Source organism: Polistes canadensis, unplaced genomic scaffold (assembly GCF_001313835.1).
Source record: "Polistes canadensis isolate GaletaPanama2010 unplaced genomic scaffold, ASM131383v1 scaffold_8, whole genome shotgun sequence".
Lineage (NCBI taxonomy): Eukaryota > Metazoa > Arthropoda > Insecta > Hymenoptera > Vespidae > Polistes > Polistes canadensis.
Window position 1 is genome coordinate 562,842 of NW_014569555.1, and position 26,127 is coordinate 588,968.

A 26,127-nucleotide genomic window follows, 5' to 3' on the forward strand; every position below is an offset into this window, starting at 1 on the left:
AAAGAAATATAGAGAAAAAGGGAGAGAGAGAGAGAGAGAGAAAGAGAGAGAGAGAGAGAGAGAGAGAGAGAGAGAGAGAGAGAGAAGTACTTGACAGCGGGTACCAATTATTGCATTCGACGCAGCTACTGACCAGGGAAACCAATACCCTGGGACAAATTGTCAATTTATGCTTTCTCGTTATTACGCCGTTCTGATCATAGTAGCTTCGAACCGATGCGATGCCACAACGCGACTGGGTAGTTCGATACATACCCGCATTGCCGAGTCGAGTGCATTGTAGAATCTATGAGAAGGGAGACGGGTGGGGTATGGGTGGGGGTGGTGGTGGTAGGACAACGTCGTATACATTACGAGATCGTTCGTCCGTACGTTTTCGGCTCGTCGAATCTCGATAATCCTGCAATCATTTTCTTCCAAGAGAGATATCCGATAGTTTACAAATATATATTTCTTTCTTTTTATTTTTTTTTGTTTAATTATTATTATTATTAACAATAAACCTAACGAGACACATTTCGTGTTATACACCCTATTTCTATCGTGGACAATCAAATGACCGCTTTAAAATTCTAAAATGTATGTATCTTCATATGAAACAAAATTTTAATCAATTGAATAGAGTGAACGATATATTTGATTAATTTTCATCTTTATTTACAAATGAATAATGTATATATTTAATGCATTTTCAATGCATTTCTTACAAATAAGTAACTAAACGCGGTCGTTTGACCGCCCCTTGTTTGGTTTAGTGTTAATACTTAAACGTATATCGGATTATTTATTTCTTTTATAATTTTCAATTAATATTCTACGCTTTCGTGTATTGATCAGCCCTTTTGATTTTACGACAATAATTGTTAATATTACTCTGTTATTATGCTTTATGTAATAATATTGTCTTAATCGTTATTCACATGGAGTATATCACATTTGTAGAAAATATGACTTTTGTTTTAGATTGTACAAAAGATATAGTATTGAATTTGAATTTCTAATAAAAAAAAAATGTCGATATTTAAAATATCTATTAACTTTTCTGCTATAATACAGATTATATATATTATTGAAATAAAATCAATGTTTCTCTCTCTTTCTCTCTGTTATGATTTTTGTCTATCATTTTTTTAATTCTTATTCGCGAAGTTTTGTTATTCTTGTTTCATTTGGTAATCGATTTTAAATATTGTATCGAGCGGTGCGTGAAACTAGATTGGATATAAATGAAAAATAATGTCTATTTTGATATAAAAACGAAAAGAAAATCCATTTCCATCGACAAAGTATATAATACTGTTGGCAACTGTTTGAAAAAAGTAACTCAGCATGATTGTGAAAGATCATAGGACATTGCGCGACGTACGTAAGGCCGTAAAAATAAAGTATAAAATCTACTGCTGACTCGATTGCGTCCTTTCTCTCGCGGGGATCGAAGTTGAAAGACAGAAAGAGAATATTGCAGAGAGTGCGATATAAATCATAAAACTCGAATAAAAATCCAACTGGGTACTTCTTTGCAAATCGCGACGCGTTTGACTTTGGCCCTTTTTGCGCAAATCCTTTTCACCCTCTCTCTCTCTCCCTTTTTCTCTATATTTCTTTTTTTATTGCCATATAACATAGTCACTCGTTTTTCCATGAAGGGGACAAAATTTTTGCCACCGTAATCGTAAAAATATCACTTCAATATAATTATCTCTCTCTCTCGAAATAAAATTAACAAAATGAATCAAAAAAAAAAAACCTATGTGACACGATACAATACGAGGAGATAATATTGAAACGACTATAGAAACGAATTATCTACCCATACATACATATATACATATATATACATAAATATATTATATTTTTTGTCTTTTTTTGTGCTTATTTTCACGACTTTTCGAGTGACGTGATTTAAATCCTATCAAATATTCAAGAGAAGAGCGCTAGCGTGTCTAGCGGGGTAAAATACATTTTCAAAGTTGCCCGTGTTCTGGGAACTTCTCTAACGAAACGTTTAACGAATCTCCAAGTTCACGAAGTGGCAAAAGAGAAAGATAGAGAGATAGAGAAAGAGAAAGAGAAATAGAAATAGAAATAGAAAGACAGAGGTCAGCTAGTCAGTCGCGTAAGCTTCGAGTCAGTGGTTACGGTCTGCGAATAGTCAGACCGCGATGGTAGGCATTCGAATAGAACTTCCAAATATAGGCAGACAATAGTTATTTGAAGAGAGAAAGAGAAAGAGAAAGAGAAAGAAAGAGAGAAACTCCGAGAAATAGAAAAGACAAAGACAGAAAATAACCATCGCGGCAGAGATCTAATATACGAAGAGTTAAAGCAGATTATATTCGATCCGGTCTCGGCAAAGCCGAGAGTACTACCAAGTGACACTATTTTATTCGCAGGAACTGTCCTCGTGTCATTTTTCAATACGATTTCAGCTTTTCCTGGCAGTTATATCGACTAGAGCTTATTCGAACGTCGACCTTTATCCCCCATCCTTCCTTCCTTCCCTTTCTTCCTCTCTTACTCCCTTTTTTTTGTCTTTTCCTGTTCTATTCTTTTAATATTTTTTATTTCCTTTTTGTTTTTTATATATTTTTATTTTTCCAAAACAACCGCGCGAGAGACGTTTTTAATTTTACTGTTATACTTTGCACTCTTCTTTCTTTCTTTCTTTCTTTTTTTTTTTTAGTTTTCGTTTCTCTCGAACTAATGATAAAGGATCGAGAATGTGAAGTGGAAGGGAAATCGTGGTGGTGGTACATCGCGCACGGTAAATTTTCTCGATGCAAATGAGATCACTGATATTCTCCGAAATATAAATCCAAAAAAGTACGGAGAATATTTATGTCTATTATCTGAGGCCAGTACTGGTGTGTGGCGTTTGGTCCGAGCTTTAACCACACCAGATTTTCTCTTCCTCTCTCTCTCTCTCTCTTTCACTCTCTCTCTTTCTGTCTCGTTTTCTCTCTTCGCAGCTGATACACACCAGAAATGACCGAAGAACTCAAATGGAGATTATCTAAAATATTCCGCGAACGTTGTGTGTCGGCGATGGACCGACCATTTATAAAATCGATTAGCTAGCGAGTTTCGGTCGCGTATATGTATATATGTGTGTTATAAAATAAAGAGATCGTTCGGCCGATCGCCAAAACGAGATTTCAAAGTTAATGGCAAATATAGATGCAGATGTGATTTTCCTATCCTTTTACCATTAACGATGTAGGAGAAGCTTTGAAGATGAAACCAAATACATAATTTCTTCTTTCCATTTTTATTTTTTCTTTTTCTTTTTCTTTTTATCGATATTATTATCAAAGTATAATAATTTAAAGTCCGTAATCGTATATTATCTTATTCTTGACACTTTCAACGATTCTCGAAAATACATTTTAATCAATAATCATTGTTGAATTTAATTTGACAAAATCCCTTTACCCAAACGGTGTAATTAAAATCAATCAATGAACGATTATACACGTCGGAAGTAGTTAACCGTGGTTGAATAAGAAAAAGAAAAAGAATATTAACTTGTATGTTAACATCACACCTCGTACGCGTAGAGTAGCATCATTAAATTATAGAACGTTAATCAAATATCCCGCGAATGAGCGATAAGATTAACGAGAGCTCGCAAATCGATCGGAAAGATGCGTTCTTGGATAGGCAAAGTTTCGTTAGCCGTTTCTAACTCGGAATGAAATTCCGTTTCCGTTTCGGCTTGCGATTTGCTAATTTCATCATTTCCGCCAGGAGTTTCTAGACCGAACAAGAGGGAGGAGAGAGCTAGTGCGATAATTGTTTCGTCGGCGAATCCGATCGAAGTTGGTACATACATACATATACACACCACACACGCACACGCATATATATATACATATCAGGATTTGGAAACGGATCGAGCTAGTCAGCATCGCTAATGCAACGTGTCATGAAAGCGGAAGGCTAATTAGTATAACGCAGCAATACCGGCCTCGTCATACTAGAGAAACGATGATGATTGTTCTTGTAAAAGTGAGAAGGAAAGATTGGGAAAAGGAAAAGTAGGATAAGGAAGAAGAAGTGTAAGAAATTATAACAGTCGTTTTAATCTCACGAACACCTACACCGTCTTTCTTTCTCTCTTTCTATCCTGGTATTATTCCCACGAAACTTCGAAGGCCACGTGTTATCATCATCCATCGACGTGTTCTTTCGACTAACCGTTATCACGCAATGTCTTTGAGTGAGAACACTCTTTAAACCTACGTATAGGTAACTTGAACTAATCGATTGTCTTAACTAAGTTCTACTTGATATCATCCAATTGCTTTTTCTATTTATTTTCTAATTCAAAAAGAGGGAACAAAAGATATTACATTTTTGTATTACGACAAATCATAAGAAAAATAAAATGAATATACGTAGCTTTTATGTATGCGATAGAAGTGAAACTGGTATTATCATATGGTAAATAATCAATTGATTCATATATAGAGTGAAGGTTCTTTTAAATTATACATCGTTACGTTTACTAAATTTTTTCTTGAAAACTATTGAGATAATGTGTTAAGGATAAAGAAAATTTAAAAATAAATACATTAGTATTTGTTTTAATTACATATTTAACGAGTTTAATATTTGAATTCCTTATTTATAATACGAAATGCGAAAATTATGTACAGAAAATGTTGGTACCCCTTAAAATCTTACATGTTAGAATAATAATAAAAACAGTGTACCGTCCTCTTCGAAGTCTCCTGTTAGACTGAGTCATTGTCCTCTAGGTAATTACTTTTATTGAAAGTTATTTATATGACTTTCCGAACGTTGCGCATGTGTATAATGAGAATAATCCACCTAATAAATAAAATATAAGATTATAACGTTCTGATTTTAATATTTTTATCTATTTTTTGTAATTATTTTAATGCTCTTGCACAGGAATGACTTCGAGGGTAAAATTAGTCTGTAATACAAGTAAAGTAAAAATTAGATTATTAAAATAATAGTTAATTAATCGATAATTAATTTAATAATAATTTAATGTATTTTACTTGTATTACAGACAAATTTTACCCTCGAAATCATCGTCTCCGCAGGAGCATTAAAATAATTACATAAAATAGATAATAACTAACATAAATAGATAAATACTAAAATTAGAACGTTATAATTTTAAATTTTATTAATTAGGCGCATTATCTCCTTTATACACATACGCATCTTTCGGAAAGTCGTCTAAACAACATTTAATAAAAGCAATTTCATAGAGGACAATGACTCAGTTCAATGGTGGATTTTGAAGGGGACGTTAAATAGATCATATACTCCGAGCTTTTAGACAACAATAGACACTTGCATCGATTAATTATCAATCATTTAAGGTATATCACACGCTATAATGTACTTTACTAATATTTTCAATTATTTAAATTAAAATATTATTTGTGTTTTTTAAAGTCCCTCTGAAATTAGTGATGACTAATGAAAAATATCAAATCGAAATTATTTAATATTTCAAGTAAATAGGTATGTGTAATTTTTAAACAAATAACTATCGATCGACGTATCTCATACATACATACATATATTAATATTAGAACCTTTCATAATTTCGTTAAACTGTCGATAGACTGTGAATTCTATCTCGCTCTCTTTCTTTCTACTTCAATGCTACTTCAAAAATTATTTACGATTACTTAATCAGGATACATATAATATAAAAATCGATAAATACATTTATATATTTAATACAATGAAATATTATATATATATATATATATACACGTATTATTTTATAAATATTCGTTATTACCAACAAAAAATATATTTCCTATAGAGAAACAAAATGAATGACAAAATTCGGCGGATTTTATTATACTTTATAGAACGTATAACCGAATCATTAAAAAATATTACATTAATTATCTGTTCGCGTATAAATAAATAAATAAATAAATAAATAATAATGTATTCGTATATGTATATATAGAGAAAAAGAGAGATAGAATATAAGTCCCACGATCTACTAATCTATCCGATTAATAGTAATTCTATCATGGATAATAAGCACATGAACTCGGCACGCGGCCGAGTAGGTACATATTAATCTGTTACGTTGTAAATCGACTGGGTAACGATATACGAGTCCGGGATTATTTAGTCCAGCATTATTTGCAATCAATGTCTCGTTTCTCCAATGTAATACCCATGCGAGAGTAAGCAACAACGTATAAACATCGCCACCAATTTGTTCTACCTGCTGCCATTGTGCGTTTCGCGATTCAATCGTGCTTTTAAAAGTTAAACTTTATTATTTGAAAAGAAAGAAAAAAAGCAGAGAGAAAAAAAAAAAAAGAAAAAAAATACAACGGATACAAACTGATATTATACGTGTGTATATATATAAAACTTTTGCCACTATATTACAATACAAAATAGAACAACGCAGTACTTCCATTGTTACGATGAAACGTAGCAAAAATTACAACGGCGAACGATGACTATGAATGGAGGAGTTGGGAAACAAGAGGGGATCATATTGGAATGAAGGAAAGGGGTTGTTTCGTATGTATCGAAAAGCGTATATTTAATATCCAATTAAGTCGTATATTGAATTTTAATCGAAACCGACAATAATACGTACTACCGTTCTACGCTGAAATACCTGTCATTTTTATCATTTACAACTAGCTAACTCTCTTTCTCTTCTCATTTTCTTTTTTCTTTATTTCTCCATATTGTTTCTCATTTATATATATATATAAAAAGGCAATATAATTATTCATTATTATTATTATTATTATCCGTAGATCATTTTTATTCGTAATACAGCTCGTTATGTGAAAATCCGAGAGAAGAAAAATAATGAATGAAAGAAAGGTATCCCGTTACAATTATTATTGTGCTTTGTTTTAATTCTCTTTTCTTCGTTGTTCTTTTTTTTTTAAAAAGAACTTCGAGCAAGAACAGAGAAAATAAAATTGATGAGGTAGGTAGGTAGATAGGTATAGGTAGAATCGAAGAAAAATCGGCAACTCTTTTGAAAATACAATACCTGGTCAGACAAGCAGATTTTCCGGGGCCCAATCAAAGGCATTATTAAGCCGTCTGGTGTCTCGGTTGCACTTTATCCCTCAGTGGTTTACCCTCTTCTAACCCTTGTTTCCCCTTAGGCTTGCACTCCTTTTCTCTCTCTCTCTCTTTCGTTCTCTGTTCTTCCTCATACAGCTTTCGAGTGCTCGAGAACGAGACTTGGCTCAACGCCAGCGTATTCATTCCGGAAACTAGCCCCCAATCTAAGGGGCCAATTATTTAATCAATTCCACCCTCTTAGCGGGCACGAGATAGAGAGAAGATAGGCTATTCGAGGTACGGAAGCGGCAGCCAAGGGCGACAATTGAAATCGCCCTTTCCTTCTCCATTCTCTCCTCGTGGTTTTCGAATGTCTCTACCACACCTCCTCCATCGTTCCGAGACGATTCGTATGTCTCGAGGCGTACTACTGTCCAAGGACACCCACCTACCCACCCACCTACCGTTTCTCCTTTCGAATGACGTTCAGAAGAAAATCGACTATTATCCCCCCCCTTCCTCCCTCTTTCTTCAAACTTAATAAACTAATTAGAAGATCATATTACTCGGCTTTGAATTATAATTGAAAAATCATTTCACGATCCTTTGAAAAAAATTTCAATTGAATTTTTGCACGAGATTTCTAATAATAAATAAGATTTAAAAGAAAATTTCTTAATTTTTGAATGAAATATTTTATAATTAGATCATTTATTTACTGATTTTTTTTGGTTTTTTTTTTTTTCAATGAAAAGGTGATGCATCTTATTTTAACAATTTTGAAATTAGAGAATACAAAAATAAGATTGAAGAAAATTTCTTATTGTATAAATGAAATATTACATAAAAGAAGATCATTTATAATAATTGGTTTTTCCAATGGAAAGACCGTTAACATATTTTCTCTCACTTTCTATTCTATCTCTCTTTCTCTCGTATGGAAGATTGTATTTGTCGAGTTACATTGAATTTCATTTCGCAAAGTTGCGTACTCGTGACGACGCGACATAGTCACCAACGTTTAACGATACCAAGAGGTAGGATTAATTCGAAACTTGGTACGAACGAGAACGAGAAGATATCCTAGTTTCTCTTTCCCTTTCCCTTTCCCTCTCTCTCTCTCTCTTTCTCTCTTTCACTCAGATCTGAATATTGGTACGGGAAATTGAGAGAAGCTAGAGAGGAGAACATCGATGTTAACATAGATCTCGGTAACAAGTCCGCAATTCCTCGACTCGTTTCTCTCTGCTAGTAATAATTGCGCATTCTCTATAACGGGATCTTCGCTTTACCTTATTAAAACGACCTTGAGTATCTATATACATAGAAATATACATATATATGTATAGAAAAGAGGAGGAATAATCGATCAAATAATTTTCAAATCTTTGGATAATTCTCTTTCTAGAAAAGAATTCCCGTTGAATAATTTCTTTTTCTAGATTACTTCATCTTACCTTAGTTACTTTCATTTCGTTGGTTTATTCAAAAATTTTACAGAATAGGATCAGGAATCATCATCTTCCTTGCGGGTATCGACAATCCTTTCGGAATAAAACGTTTCTCCTTGGTGTCCTAGAGGCCAGCTTCAATTTCCATTATAATCGAAACGAGATCCTCGACGCTTCGCCGATCACGAAGTGGATTCACGACATGGTTTGGAGTACGATTAAAAGAAATCTTGTAAGAGTGAAGAAGTGAATGAGAGAGAGAGAGAGAGAGAGAAAAGAAGACTGTGGCCCTTCAGGGACAATCTCTATCGTTCTGTCGTGTTCTGGTTAACTAACGTACCAATCAAGAAACGAATGATTTCGTCGCAAATAATTAGATATAAAACCAAGAAAGAAGATAGAAGTTAAGGGTGAGATAGTTGTGGGAGGAAGGAACTGTGTGGTTTGTTAAAAAAAAAGAATAAGAAGAATAGATAGAGAATTGTAACACCGCAACGACAAAGAACATCGAATCTTTGTGGTTTATGTCAATGGTACCAACTAGAGAGTATCCATGCCGTATATCACTAAACCCCATGAGGTAACAATCTCCCCGAAGTATGGGGTAACTGGAAAAAGGAACAACTTGTTTTCTCTTCCTCGTTTTCGTACGTGATCTCTAACAACGAACCAACGCGAACAAATGTATTTAAACTTTACTTCCAATTTGTTTTTCGATTCTTCGTTTATCGGATCGGTTCTCGTGTGGTCAGAATTTACCTACGTATATTTGATCGGCATAATTTCACGTGAAAAATTGTTTATCCTATAAAAAAGAGAGAGAGAGAGAGAGAGAGAGAGAGAGAGAGAGAGAGAGAAAGGAATGTTGGAATTAAAATAACGCGATATATATATATTATTTTCTCGCTTGCCACGTGTGGAACGTCTATCAAATACTTTTCTTTCTTTTTTGTTATTTTTATTTTTTTACTCTTTATTTTATACTCGTCGCATTCGTCGAGAGCCTATCGCTTTTATCTCCGATATTTAATATCAAATATTTCGAATAACTAGACGAAAGATATAATAAAACTATTATTTATTATCGTGTATCCATTTGATATCGTCATATATATTTTTTAATTTTTTTTTAAATTATTTTTTATGTTTCTGTTTCTTTACTTCTTTTTTGTTTTTTTTTTTTTTATCGATAAAGTAAAAATGGATCGAGATTCGTACTATATACGAATTATCGTTCGAATTTGACGATTTAAATGAGAATTTAATTTCTGATATATTATTCTCTCTCTCTCTCTCTCTCTCTTTCTCTCTTTCTCTCTCTATACTTCTCTTTCTCTTTGTGCAACGAAAGGCAGGGCGAACAGTTAGAAAAACAATGGGCGCGATTTATTTAATTAAGCACGCGTTTCCTTTGACAACGATAACGCGACTGCGAGTACACACCTGGGACCGATCGATGATACTCGATCTGTATCGAATAAAGTCGAACGAGAAAAGTGGGCTTTCTATGTTTTCCTCTCTTCTCCTATTCCCTATCTTTTTCTCTCTATTCTGTGTGTATGCTGAAACGTAATAAACAAAAAAGAGTAACAACTTTTTGACGTTCTTCTTTCAAATAAAATTGCGTTAACGATTATATTTGTATTTTATTCAGAAAAACAAAGTCGAATTTAATCAACCAAATAGTCTGGAGAAAAAAAATTACTCAATCAAATTTTTACGAGGGATAGATACTCGTCTAATTATTATACTCGGTGATCGCGTATTATCTATGAGTCACGTATTACGAGTATTACTATATTAATGATCTTTGAATTTTGATTTAATCGAAAGATCTTTCGTTATAATTCTGCTGGAATTTATCGTTCAACTTTTTTCCCAATTTTTCTTCTTTTTAACATTTTCTTATCGAGAAAGAAGAAGAAGATATTTCGTAAACTTGTTTTTTTTTTTTTTTTACTCTTACTCTTCCAAAGCGTTTATCTGACTCTTCCCCTTAGGCTACTGAATTTCATGGATCGATGTTACCGCTTGCATTAAGAGATACGTATTCCATTTACAAGCAGCAATTCTATAGAAATTCGTATGGCGTGTAGAAGCTCGTAATGTTTGACGATTCACCGCATCGATAAGAATGGAATCCGTAATACTGATAAGAGAAAAACGATAATAAAAATTGCTGGAACCAACCCCTTTTCTCTACCCCACGCCGCACCAAAGTTCAAACCTACCTATCCCGGTTTTTTTTTTTCTTTTTAATACAAAGAATATTTCATAAAGTTGACCTCTTATCGTTATCGTTTGATATTCTTCAATTCTAGATCGAGAAGGTAGGTTTCATTTAAATTTAGATATCAAACGTATAAATGGGGTATTTAATTGAATCCTACGTTCTACTTAAAACCTTTATGTATTTATTTCCGAATACGTTAGATCGCGTAAGTAGGGGTAAAGATAGGTAGATACCGTGTCATTGTTTTTAGAAACGAAATCGGTTTTAATTTCAAAGAGAGAACACTGGGTGATATTATTTAAAGCGAATATCCTGACTATGAATATCTGGAACACGACCTAAAAAAATGTTTCTTATCTTACTCCTCGAACGACTATTTTCGCTTTGAATATACCTACGTGTATATGTGTGTGTGTGTGTATGTATATATACATCCAAGACATAGAAACTTGCACTGGACACGCACGTACATATACTTTGGAATCGATGTGTGGTACGTTTTACGAAACGTTCTCTTTCTCTTTTTCTTCTCTTTTCTTTCACGCATACGAACAAATTGTGTAAACACCAAGTTCACGATAAGTATCTCTTTGATTCGTGGTCAAAGAGAATAAGAACGGAAAGTAATAGAAACTTATATTACTATGATGTTACGGTAATAATAATAATAATAATAATAATAATAATAATAATAAGAATAATAGCAATACATGCACATATTAAAAATATTCAAATTTCATTCTTTAAATTTGATATAAACATTTTAATGATCTTACTATATAGGTATGCTTATTTCATTGATAAAATTTGATATTTAACACTCATACACGTACACGTACATACCTGAAATATTCAAATTCCATACTTTCATGAGATTATTTCGAATATTCACTCTCCAATGAAGAACACGTTTAAATGGTGCGGAAAATATCGATCAACTAACATTCTTACTCTAAACATACAAACTGTCCGACCTTTCTAGGAGAAGTTTCTTATTGTTAATGATTCGAGAAGATGTGACGTATGAAAGGAGACCGAATGTTTACAAAATCACGTAATAATGTTCGAACGATGATCGAGACAACACGTGTCGTGACTCTTTCGTAATTAGAGAGACAATTTGACGAATATTTCATACCAATCATATAAAAGTGAGTGCACAAATTTCATCCTTATTAAATGTATTACAAATATATAATATTACACACATACACATATATACGCATACTTAAAATATTACAATTTTATTTCCCGACGAGAAATTATTATTTGTTCGCTTTTATTTCATTTTTATTTTCATAGTTTTCAAAGGGAATGTAATTAAATCCTTTGAATAAATATAGAAATTTTATCTCGACATTAGATAAGCTTTAAAACGAAAAACCATATATATATAATATTTTTTAGCTCCGAATTTTTACAACAGTACAGTGTAAACAGGTATTGAAATTAAATCTATAATTATAAGATAATTTTGTTCATATTTACTTGAAATCAAATTTCAATTTTATACTATTAACCATTCACTTTTCTAGTGAATTCATATGTTACCTAGTGGAAGTATATAATTCTGACTTTTTTTTTAATACTTTAATTGATCTCATTCTAGTTATTTCATGTAATAGTTAGTCCTTTAACAAATTAACACTAACATATATGCATATTATATATTGTATTTATGGTATGTACATAGAAAAATGGACACGCACGTATGCCTTAGAATCGTACGTTTTACGAAACACTTTCTTTTTTCTTTTTTTTTCATCTGGCGCATACGAACAAGTCGTGTAAACACAGAGCTCACGATAAGTATCTCTTTACTTCGTGGTTAGAGAGAAAAAGAACGGAAAGTGAGAGAAAACTACTACTACTACATACATAATAGTAGTAGTAGTAAATAGTAAAAGTATATAGGACAAGTCATGTGTATATAGGTATATATATATACTTAGGAATCGTCGATTACACAGTGGCAACATGCATTCGATTCAAGCTACAAAAGAGAGTGAGAAAAAGAAAGAAAGATGAAAGATCCATTTAAATATAATATTAAAGCTAAACCACACAAAGAGAGAGAGAGAGAGAGAGAGAGAGAAAAAAAGAAAAAAAAAAATCATTTCTTTCAAAGCACTCGTTTCTACTTCCTATTTTTTTTTTTTTTTTCTTCTCGTACGCGATTTCGTGTAGAGGTATTCGTTTCAAATAATTATTGACACTTAAGAAACTTTTTACTCAACCCTCCTCAATGGAAAAGAAAAAAAAATAAGAACATGGAATATCGTTACCTGCGATCATTACTTTCACCTGTCGTCGTCAACTATTTTCTCTTTCTAAATACAGTTATTCCATCCGTTATGCAGTAGTAGTCCCCCTTTTCAACGACGCTACCCCTTTCGTTAGGGTTTCTACCCCTTTAACGTTTCACGCTTCTCCCTATTGTTTAAAACGTTTTAATCGTCCGAAAGGAAAAAGGATATGACAAGCGATATTTTTCATTTAAAATTATCTGCTCGTAACTTTAGTTTCGTTGAGATTTCGTCTTTTATCGTGGATTAATTTAAACAAGTATTGTCTCTCTTTCTATCTATCTATCTTTCTCTCTCTCTCTCTCTATCTCTCCATTTTTTCGCTTTATGATCTATTTATTTAATTTTATTTTTCAACGTTATCAACAAAGTGACACGACGTGCTTTGAGTCCGATTTATCATAAAACTAATGTACGGTATATATATAAAAAAAACAAAAAGACTAACGTTGAAGAACCCCCACGTCGAGAGGAAAATATTTCAAAGTTTATGAAAAATAATATTCTATTACAAATATTGCTCTCGTGTGTATAACAAAAAAATAAATTATCATTTATTTGTACGCCGACAAAAAAAAATGTTTCAATAATATTTTTGAATGGAAAACAATGAGTCCTAATATAAAAAAAAAAACAAGAAACAAAGAAATAAGTGATAATGTAAATATAGCAAAATAGAAAACAATATTATACGGAATGCTTTAGTTCTCTTGATTTTAATCTTCCTTCATATTCAACATGTATAAGCTGTAGCGGGTGTATCTCCTCGTATGCAACGGGATTGTGCTTTGAGTAATAGATTCGCATTACGTCAGACTAAGGGTTTCCTTTGCCATGCTCTGACATATCGCGTTCACAGAGCTCCTTCTAACATACATACATACATATGTACCTACTTACGTACTTCTATGTACTTGCTACCTACCTACCTACCTACCTACCTCTCTACCTACCCACCTACAACGACTTTGCCGTAACGTCATCTTGAGGAGTACTATTAATTTAATACATGGTCCTCTTAAGAACACCGATTACTATAGGCATCATACTCTCTAACTTATATTTCAGATAATCTCTCATCTCTTATTTCTAAATGTCCAATATCAAAATTTATTAATAAATATTTCAATGAATAATATCCTATTCAGTGTTATGATCTTAAAAAATATATTGTATTTATTTAATTTATAGTATACTTAATAATATCATACAAAATTTATTTCAATTCTATTTTATATATAATACGTAATATGGATTTCTATAAAAAATATTTAACACACTGTGAGACGTTTTATTGTGATAAAATTGTGATAATTTAATAATGCCTATTATAAGCATCCTTATTTAATTTTAAGTTTAAATAATGCGATTAATTTATATATATAAATGATATTTGGCACACTGTGACGTCAATTTAAAAAATCCTATTAATATCTATATATGCATCCTCTCTTACAATTTTAAGCTGAGATAATCTATCTCTTTTCAGATTCTTTTTTCTTCTTTCGTTTTTTTTTTAATGAAGACTATTAAAAAATATTTCAATGAATTTTTATAAAGGATATTTGGCATACCGTGACGTCAATTTATTAAATCGTATTCGTTTCATAGTCTCCATTAGATGCATATTCTTTTAATTTTAAGTTGACATAATCTTTTCTCTCTTTCTATTATTTCAATAAAGATTATTAACAAATGTATTTTAATAAATTATATTTAAAAAAATTTCTCATGCGTTATGGATGTCAACTTAAAAAAATTGTATTAATATAATACACAGTCATCAAAAGTGCACCAATTATAGTCATACTTGCCTAATTTCTATTGCGAATAATTTCTCTGATTCTTTTTTTCTCTCTTACATTTCTTGATAAATGTTATTAAAAAATATTTCAATAAATGTCAGAGGAAATATATATATTTTCTATCGTAGGAAATACGCGCGTGTACGTAACACGTGCGAAACGTTTTTCATTTCTCTTTCTCTTTGTTTATGTTTCCTCTATGTCTTCTGTTCTTTCATTTCTCGTATTTACTTTAACGAGTCAGTCGCAGTTCGTAACAGAGAAAAGGGACGGTCAAGGCAAAACGCAAAAAGGCTAGTATTAAATCTTAACTTTTAATTTAATTTAACTTTCTTTCTTTTTATAATTTCTAATGTGTGTGTGTGTGTGTGTGTAACGTATAATTATTTAGTTTTCCATTAGTAATAAGCTCAATTAAGATTGACACGTTAATTGGATTCAAATGTAATATGGGGAAAAAGTATAAACGTTGGAAATTTTTCTTGTTTTTTATTTTTTGCAAATTTTTAATTTTATCTAACACACAAACAATTTTTCTAATTCCTACTGATAAGTAACATACCAAACTATCTCTTATAAATGAGCGTAGAGGGAAGGGAGGGAGTACAAAAAAAAAAAAAATAGGATCACAGAGAGAGGAAAAAAAAAGAAGAAGAAGAAGAAATAAAAAGTGTTTGAAGTCAGTTATTATTTTCTGATATCTCTAGCAGATTACGTCACTCGGCGAAATGTTTTTAATCTCTGTATTTTTTGTTTCTCTGTCTTTCTTTTTTTTTTTTTTTTGCTTTTTCATTTTTTTCCATTCATTCATACCTGCGCTGCGAATATTTGAGACGTGCTCTCGCCTCATTAATTCGAGAAACGAGCGCTCTTTTCCCCCCCCCCCCCTACAAAGTCCAACCTTTTTACTCTTGTCGGAGATTTTAATTACTATACGCGCATTTTATTTCAACTTATATTAAAGATTTGCGCGAATTCGTTTGGTATACCTATCAACTCACCTATACTACTGATCTTTTAAACGTTAAGACATTGAAAAGTAAATTGGGGAAACATAATTTTTTTTCTGCAACGTTTATTTGAAAAAATAAAATTGTTGTTTATCGAGAAAACCAAGCAGTTTTAGTTATATATATATTTTTTTTTCTCTTTTTAGATAATAAAGAAAACAGATTGAATTTATAATGATATTAATACGTGACCGCATGTGAACGTAAAAATAATCTTAACCGTTAGCTCTCGAAGGTACTAAAAAACTGGTAGTAGTAAGATCGTAAAATTCAGCAGGTCAGGTTCTGACCCCCCTGTGAGTGTCATTTTATTCCAACTTATAATTCTATTCGTTCGTAAACTTGGCAATACGTCACGGAATTCTATGAGAGAAATAAGTAACATGGTTAATACATTATTATCGATCTTTCATTATGTTCGACATGCCACACGTAAAACATTCTTTATCATCTCTCTTTCTACACAAATAATAAAAAAATAAATATAACAAGTCAGAGAGAGATAAAATAAAACAGTGTAGAATGTTTGAGAAAATCATGTAAAACAAAATGAAAATAACCATTAGAAAATATGGATGGATTAAGAAATATCGATATTATTCTGTTCGAAATCGAGATGTCGATGTATATACAGTATGAGAGAGAGAGAGAGAGAGAGAGAAAGAGAGAGTATAATATAAGATACGATATGCACATAGATATCGAGTGTTTGCGCTCGATCGATTCTCTTATTCGGTCTCGTAGGCAGCTCGTAACGTATCGTTTCGGTAGATACGTTCAATGGTGTAACGGGAAATCGTCGGTACGGTTAAGGAAGTCTCACGTATCCATTGTATATAATGGAAGGTGGAAAGGTATCCCTGTAGAGTTGGTGCTAGCAATGTTGTGAGAGGGTAAGTTGAGAGAATGAGAAAGACAGAATAAGAAAAAGACAGAGACATAGACATAGAGAGAGAGAGAAAGGAAGAGAATAAATGTAATAGTAGTGGGAGTAGTAGAATAGGGGTAGTGGTGGTGGTGATAGTGAGTAGAGGGAGGTGATGGTGGTGGTGGTGGTGGTGGTAGTAGCAAAGTAGCAAGGGTGAGATAGGGCAGGAACACCGATACCATGCGCTCGCGTTATTATACGGTGAGTTAACAGCAAGATTGTTTCTCAAAGTTAATTTACATCTACGGGCCGCTACCACCACCACCACCACCACTACCATCACCAGCACCACCCCTCGAAGACACATCGCGTCGATGTTGCACTACTACAAGAAAGAGAGAGAGATATATAGGGATAGAATGAATACACACCATCCACGAAATTAATATTCTCTCTCTCTATTGAGACAACGTACACCGATGAAACGCGATACGCCATTGTCTCTGGCAAACGGAACGAAGCAAGTGTTCTACGACTAACGACTCTCTCTCTCTCTCTTTCTCTTATATATTATATATATACACATAGACATATACGAAATATCATACATAGATATAAAGCTTGTTATAATTAATATACCAAAAAGGGAGTTATATAGTTATCAAGGGATTATTTATGAAAACGATACCGTGACACCTAATTTATTTGATCATATGACCAGGTAACTTCGTTGATCCCCTATGATTAAATTCGTCCTTTTCATCGAGAGATTCCTTCTCCTGTTTAATTCGTATACATTTAACCGCAAATGAAAAGAAAAGAAAAGGAAAAAAAGTAAAATAATTAAAAGAGTTAAATCTTGTATGGAATATGTAGATAGGAATTTTTGAAATCTGATGATAGTGTACTTTAGTTCGTCTAACTTGTTAAAGTTTCGTTTGAAAAAGATGAGTAATATTTGCAGCAATCTAGTTCTCTCAAATATAATATATTCAAATATTGGATAAGTGTATGTTCGATAAAAGCAAGCAAGCAAGAAAGAAAAGACTAAAAATAGTAAAAGAGAGAAAGAGAGAGAGTACTTTTATCAAAAATTCATATATTTCCTTACATAAATCGAATGAAAACAAAGTCGAGTAACGGAAAGTATAATGATTGTTTAGTCTGAAAACAGAGAGAAAGATCGTTTAGGTCGTGATACTTTTTAGTACGAAGAAATATAATAAAAGAAAAGAAAGAGAAGAAGAAGAAGAAAGGAAGGAAGAAAAGATGGAAGTGAGCACGCACGCGTACGTTTAGTCGTTTTCTCAAGCTTTCACACTTTTTCGAGAAGTTTCATGGCACTCGAGCGAAGACTATTACCCATGGTGCACCGGGTGCTCGCGAATCTACTTCCTCTTTTCCCCTCTTTTTCCCCTCTTTTCCAAGAGTTTTGCGTCAACCCTTTCTTACTTATCCCCTTTTACCTAAAGATAATTGAGATAGTAGGGGAAATAAGTTTTACTCACTTTCTTATATTTTCTATCTGTCTTTCTTTATTATACAACATTTACCTACGCATACTTTTTACCGATAACGTCGTTTTATTATTGGCTAAAAAGTGTTTCTTCTTCTTCTTTCGTAGAATGCAGGAACGATTTGTGAATATATTTATTATATAATATTTTATATAACATCACTATGCGAGAAGAGAAAAATATTATCGAATAATACAAACCCCTTATACATCTTCTTTCAATCCGTGTTAAAAGCATCCTTTATCGCGTCAATCTTCCCAATTTTTTTTTTCTTCCATCAATGGGACGATTCGAAATTTTAAAAAAGAGAACAAAAATTTTGTTGTAGAAATTTGTCGAATCCATTTTATTTGTAACCATTCCTCCTAGTCACGTGTGGCTTATATCGACGAGCTATGAGAAGTCTTGAGATATTTAGGTTTCTGGAACGATCCAATTGGTCGATCAAACAAACCATCCTACCTACATATGCATAAATTATTACACTTCATGTATATTTTTACTCATGGAGAAATATTGTTGGAAAAATAATCCCTTTATTAGAATTTATTTCCGTCGTCTGGTATAATCCGTGCAATTTTATTCAATATTACTTTTTTTTTGACTATTCATATCGCATGTAGTGTTTTATTTTGGATATTTTTTATCGCAAATAGATACCATTATTTCATATATGTGTGAACTAATAAAAAGATGAGACTTTTCTCTTTCGAATAAATTCATTAACCTCTTAATATCGAATATTACTTTTCTCAAAGTTTTTACTTAAAATACAATAACGATTGAAAAAGTATCTCTTGCGCGTACACATATTATTATTAGATTAATGTCGTTGAAAGTTTAACGATATTAAAATAAAATTGTGATGGGGGAAATGATAAAGAAGAAATATTATAATGAACGCAACAACGATCGATCGATTCGAAGTTTCGAATCGAATTAGTTTAAGTGGAACGATTACTATTATCGGTTGATCTCTCGAATTGAGAGAAAGGGAAGAAAAAATAAAAGTTAAAAAGACATAAAAAAAAAAGGGATTAATCAAAGGAGGAGACCCTTTATGCCATAGCGTGTTGCCGTGACCACGAACAACTTGACTGAACGACCTTCTTTCAGGAAACATCAGCGACTCACAGTACATCACATACATGACAAGTAAGTATGCATGTTGTGTTGTCGACCGAAACATTTCTCTATACGTGTGTGTGTGTGTGAATGTGTGTGAGTAAATATATGGAAGTGTGTGTAAAGTCCTTTACGCGATTCGCTCGATTTATGTCTCTTATAAACGAGACGTAAATCGATACAACTAGGAGAAACACCTAGTTTTAGTTTTAGAACGGTAGTTTTCCAACCACGCGCAGGTCGCAGGTCGTCGACGTTCTAAACTGTTAAATTTACACGCGCCGGATTCATTTTATCGTAACTTTGCGTGTTATTTCGTTATACATTTTTTCTTTTCTCTGTTTCATTTTTCATTTATTTAGTTTTTCTTTAATTCTTTTATATATATTTTTCTTATAAGAAAAAACGCGCATTAAAGGCATTTATATTTTCTTCGTCCAATTTTTTTCTCACCGATTTTTTAACCCTTCCAACTTTCCATCTCCTCTTTTCATCTCACTGAATAATTTTTTCTCTCGAGCGCTTGATTTTCTATTATCTCGCTTTTCTCATTCTCTTATTATAACGTTTAAAAACACAAATCTACACATTTATATTATTATTTCAATAAAACGCACTTGTTGCGTTTCTCAATGCTTTAAAACGTTCAATCAGCTTTTCGATTACGTATTTAAACGGACGTAATTTATAAATAAAAATAATAATAATAAAAAAGAAGAGAAAAAGAAAATGACAATACGTACATTATGCGTTATCTTTATTTACCCGAATGAAAGTAAATAAATAAGCGTTAATTTAATTAATATCAACCTTCGTCTTCGTAATATAACGTTTGTGCATAATTAAATCGAAGATAAGCATAAATCAAAGTAGAGAAAAGAGACGGTTTATTAAAGCATATCGTACCCGTGGAATAATAATTATTACCTGCCACGTATTTCTCTCTTTTGTGGTTTTTCGTTATAAGGGTGTATATGAAAATTGGCTTCGTGAATCGGCCTGTTTTCGAGCGTCTCCACTCAATTTCACCCGCGACAAGCGGCCCTATCTAAATTTCAAATTCGTTAATGTGTATTTTTACACCGCGAGAGGTCCGACCACAGGAGAAAAAGAGAAAGAGAAAGAGAAGGGGACAGGTAGAGCGTGCACGCCACTTTTATCACCATCTCTCTCTCTCTCTCTCTCTCTCTCTTTTTATGTCTTTCTTTTTCAGGATGCTTTGAATTTCAAATTTGGCGCGGGAGCCATCGTGTCGTAGTCCATGCGTCGAGCAACTTTCGAATGTTTCTACCTCGCGCTTATGCACTGTCATTTGTTTTCCAACCCTCCCCCTCCCCTTTCTCTCTCTCTCTTTTACCATCGTCGTCGTCGTCGTCGAACAGCCGCGTCGCGGCTTTAAACCGGACCACCACCAGCATTACTACCATCACCACCACTACTAACACCACTACCACACCCATCGACCATCGTTCAACGATATCTGGCGCATTTTATTTACGACACCACAACCGTTATGTATCTCGATTGATTTCATGATTTATTCTCAGTTACAGAAAGAGAGAGAAAGAGTGGTGAGGGACGGGGGGAGAGAGAAGAGAAATTCTCTACAAAATGTATGGACCCCCGCCAGCAATGGCACGAATTCGTTTCATTGAAAGAAAACCTAAAGAAACTTTTAAAAAATTACTTCCGAACAATATTTATCGAATGGAATCGATTTGCTTGTTTTTTTTTCTTTCTTTCTTTCTTTCTTTCTTTTGGTATTAAATCGATTAAAATCCCCATTCTCGGGACTTATTTTAATCGGTAACTTTATTGTAATTCGTAACTATTTTTCATTACGTTAAAAGTTCGATGCCTTTGACGATAAAAAAGGAGGAGTGGAGTTAGGGGGGGGGGAGAGAGAACAAAAATAGAAAAGAAAAATTCGCTATTGGACTTTTAATAATATCGGCGGGAGCTTCGGAATTTGTAATTGGCCAATTATCTTCGATACAACTTTGTCAGAATTCCCTTTCTCTTTCTCTTTAATGTAACGAACAGTACGTTCGAGCCCTTAATTGCGATCGACGCATAACGTTGAGAACGATGACGACGACGACGACGACGATCGCAAAAGTTCTCGTTGCGTTGCAAGCACGATGGAAAATGGTAAAGGTGTGTACGCCATCGAACGAACGAACGAACGAGCCAAGTAACGAATGAACGAACGAACCAACGAACCAACCAACGAACGAATGAACGAACCAACGAACGAGCGGTTAATTGAAGCGCAATTAACCGCGTTAAAACGTTAGCTGCTGATTAGGCTTGCTAACCGTGTGCATACTACTGCGGATCTTTCTAATCTGTCCTTTCGAACAGTACTTTCTTTTACCCTGATGATCGTTCATCCTTTATTTCATTATTATTCGTTTAGCATATCGGTTTTTTCCTTTTTTTTTTTTTCTTTTTTCCCTTCTTTTCATATCCTTTTTTTAATTCTTCTTCTAATTCTTCCTCCTCCTCCCTTTTTTTCCCTTTTTTTGTTTTCGCTTCTTTTCTTTACTTTTCTTTTCTTTTTTCCTTGAACTTTTTTCCTTTTCGATGCCCGATCGAAACGTGATTCTTAATTAAGAACAATTCGATTCGCCGTTTGATATTAAATCGGCTTATTCTTCGTCCGTATTTTATATTACGTGTAACTAACGCGTACACTTTAATAAGACCGATAATGAAGTTTTTTTAATTCGATAACGAAGCAACTATACAATAACGCGAACAATTTTTCAATGATTTCGTTGATTTCTTTTCCTACATGCTAACGCTTTTCTTACTTTTCCATTTATTTTTGTTTTTTTTTTCTTTTTTTTTCTTTGCAATATTAATATTATCGTTTAAGTAAATTGTAATTGAAAGAAGTACGTCATGCGTAAATTGTGACTCTGAGATTATTTGAATTGTACTCAAGTTTCTTTTTCGTTTTTGCAAATATTACAATACTACGATTATATACAACCACATACGTAAACCTTAATAATCGAACTTATGTTTTTTTTTCCATAGACGGCACGGTATTTAAAAATTCTATTTTTTTCCTTAATTATTTGGAAAAATTTAGAGTAAAGAAATAAGTGAAGGGGTGTGTTTAATTAATAACAATATCGCGTTATATTTACATTATTAATATTTTATCATTTACATACTTCAAACTGCATTTATTCTTACTATAATAATAATAATAATAATTATTATTATTGTTATAATATATTATGTTTATATAGAAACATGATCCCTTTTTGACGGTAAGGTAAACGTAGGTTGTTGTTCGGTATGCATTTCCATTATTTCCCGTTCTAGAATATAACAAGTTTCCCGAGTGTACAAACAATAGGAAGCAACTCTAAAAACATAGTCCCTCGCGCGCGTTCACCAATAACGAGAATAGGAAGCGCATAGGGTTGGTTACGGCCGGTCTTCGGGTTCTCCTCTCCCCTTCTTCCCCATATTTCTTATCGATGTTCTATATACATGTGGTGGTATTATTAAGCGACATCGTGGCTAAGGACAGAGAGAGAGAGAGAGAGAGAGAGAGAGAGAGAGAAAGAGAGAGAGGAACGGACGGTCTCATCGACGTAAAAGCGGAAGCATCGAGATGGTAGAAGAAATGAATACAAGAGGGTGGTTGTGGGTGATGGTGGTAGTGTTGATGGTGGTGGATACCATGCAGAAACGCGTCCGCGACGTTGAGAGGAAGAAACATTAATTGTACGTTCGCTAGTAGAAAGTAATAAAAAAAGAGTCTAGAAATTCCCACATCGAATGTATTATTATAATATCTTATAGCTTTAACACACACACACACACCCCTCCCTCACTCCCTCTTTTCTTCATTTCGCTTAAATTGCATATCTTTCCCCATTACGTAAGACAGCTACCAACAGCAGACGCAAACCACGAAATCTTCTGGCTTTCATGATGCCAGTTGGCTCGGATGGTTTTCATCGAACGTCTTCGAGGAAAACGGGGGCGGGTCTTTTGAGAAGAGGTTTGAACTGTTGGATGACGACGACGACGACGACGACTAAAACGGGGATGGGAGTTGGGAAAGAGAGAAAGAGATAGGGTGGGGGTAAGGGTAAGGGGTGTAGCAGAAGGTACCTACTTATTTAGAATATTGCCGGCATACATTTGCATAAATTTAGTACAGGCCCGCCGGCATTCTTGGTCGCATCCCGTTTGGCATTATACACCCCCGTGGAGACCCTCTTAAAGAGGGGGTGGTAACGGGAGAGTTGACACAGACCCTGCAATTTCACCCTCTCTCCCTCTCTCTCTCTCTCTCTATCCCTTCTTTCTCTCTTGCTGTCTCGTTCGTTCGTTCGTTCGCTTGCTTGCTTGCTTGCTTGCTTGCTCGAAAGCTCGTTCTTTCCCTTTTCAACGCACGGTGCCACACCATCAGCGTCGCGTTGCTCGTAAAGAAACTTTCTCGTGTTGCCGCCTGAAAGCTTCCTGGATGGCAAAAGGAGGTGGAGGTGTAGGAGGAGGAGGAGGAGGAGGAGGAGGAGAAAGAGGTTAGAGGAAGGCCGATGAAAAGGAGAAGAAACGAACGTTTGCAAAGCGTCACGGGTTGTGCATTCAAGGTGATACGCGATGTCCGTAAATTCGACCCTTTTTTTAAGAACTGTTCTTTTCTTTTCTTTCTTTCTTTTTTCTTTTTTTTTTTAATGTCTAGATACCACCCCCTCCCCCCCCTGCTCCGTCTCTTAACTTTCAACTCTTTGGTCTACTTTTATTTTAATTTGTTTTTTTTTGTTTTATTTTTGTTATTTTATTTTCTTTTTCTTTCTTTTCGAACAAATGATTATAAAAACGCGATTCGAATTGAGTTCTTATTTCTTTGTCAGACTTCGAGAAATGTTCGTGTAAACATTGCGACGCGTCGTTCCTCGCGTTCGCGTTCCTTTTTAAGTTGCAACCTTTCGTCTCTTTGTTTTACAGGGTGTATTGTCAACCGTTATTTCTCCGTAGCTGCTTTTATCTTTTCACGTGAATCTTCTCTCTCTTTCCCTCTCATTCTCGCTATTTCTTTTTGTCTTTTCCTGTCTGCCTATCTTCCTACTTTTCCTACCATTCTCTAAAGGCATCCCTTATAAAGTATTCAGTTTTATCTTACCTTAGTCTAGATTATTTTCACTTTTTCTCTCTTATTTCACTTATTCAATTCTTTCTTTACCTCTCTCTCTCTCTCTCTTTCTCTCTCTCTCTCTCTCTGTCGAAGCATATAGAAAATTTCTCTCGTATCTTCATACCTTAATTATATTTTCCCCCATAACGTTTGGTACGTTAAATGGAACAAATACTTATAGTTAGAATCGATAACCAATCTCGATTTTGATTCTCTCGTATCTGAAAATCGTATGCGATCGCATTCCGTGAAAAATAATGATCCTTTTCCGTGTGCAAAGGAACGCTTCTCAACCAAGGATCGAACTCGGTACCAGTCACTGAAGCGTGTAAATAGTTTGCAAGGATCGAACTACTATAGGAAACCCTACTCTCTCATTCTCTCTCTCTCTCTCTCTCTCTCTCTCTTTCTCTCTCGCTCGTTGACGTGTGCAACCTCGTATTCGTTCTCGCGTATCTACAGGCAGCCGCAGAACGGTATACATATTCAAATTGAATTATCCGGGCTACCAAACGCGTTGATTCGAAATCATTCGACGATTTCAGTCTCACCAAAACATTCACGAAAGCCACGAATCTCGAGCCTCTTTCTCTTTTATCTCTTTCTCTACCTCTCTCATTCTTTCTCTGTCTATCTACGTCTGTCTGTATGGTATGTCTCTTTATTCTCGTGTCGTCCTAGTCTAATGGAAATTCTAGTCGAGAAGTTGGTTAAACACAATCGCTTTGCATACGTATCAAAAGCCTACTCGTACTATTCCGTACGATGCTGCTTCTCGTATCTTTCCATCTCTCTCTCTCTTTCTTTCTTTTTATCTCTCGTACGTTCTATCTATATATCTATCTTCTATCTCTATCTCTCTCTTTCTCTTTCCAAGAGGCACGTGCGAAAACGACATCGAAATCAGCGACGAGTCCCATCCATAGCTATGAGTGCTACACGTAAAGCATGCCAGAACTCGATGATCGCAATGTTCCTCTACATTCTCTCTCGTTTATATACAAAGAGAGAGAGAGAGAGAGAGATAGATAGAGAACACTAGCTTATGTATTTGTGTTATCAAAAAGGGGGTTGAGAAGTCAGCTGCAGCAGCAGCATAATAGGTGAACAGAATTATCCGAAGACGCGGCACGCGTGCGACGCGCAATGCTTTCGTGATTATTATTATCCCGAAACGTTCGTTGGTTGTTCGAGTTCGCGTGGTGCATGCACGCGGCGGCTGTGGGTGGCGGTGGGTGGCAGTGGGTGGCGGTGGCGGTGGCTTCGAAAACGGTCCGAGTTCAACATCGATTCGACGACGCCCGCAAAATTTAGGTTGAGCTTGGTGAGCATGGAAACGTGGATTAATCATCGTAATACCTATTTCCCTAGGAGCGGGGAAGGAAGGGGGTGGGAGGTTAATACGAGTATAATTTTATTTCAAAGAATTAGGCTTCGATCGATCTACTTGTAGCATTTGATCTTCGCGTTGTTTGTTTCTTCGTTTCAATTTTTCCCTTCAGTTTGGTTTATTTGATCCGTTCGTTAGTTCGTACGTACGTACGTACGTTCGTTACGTTCATTAGTTAGTTCGTTTTTAATCATTCATTTGTATA

At 34.1% G+C, this 26,127-nt stretch overlaps 1 protein-coding gene across 15 annotated transcripts in view; it reads left to right on the forward strand.

Moving 5' to 3' along the window:
- The window catches only part of LOC106791425 (tyrosine-protein phosphatase Lar), a 542,243-nt gene that overhangs the window by 352,994 nt on the left and 163,122 nt on the right, over positions 1 to 26,127 (forward strand). For 14 of the 15 annotated variants that reach the window (XM_014757056.1, XM_014757048.1, XM_014757065.1 and 11 more), the window contains exon 4: positions 19,357 to 19,395. The exons of the other annotated variant lie outside the window; for it this stretch is intronic. In XM_014757056.1, the coding sequence (XP_014612542.1) occupies positions 19,357 to 19,395 (39 nt within the window). The remainder of the gene's footprint in view (positions 1 to 19,356; positions 19,396 to 26,127) is intronic. 15 annotated transcript variants of the gene reach the window in all.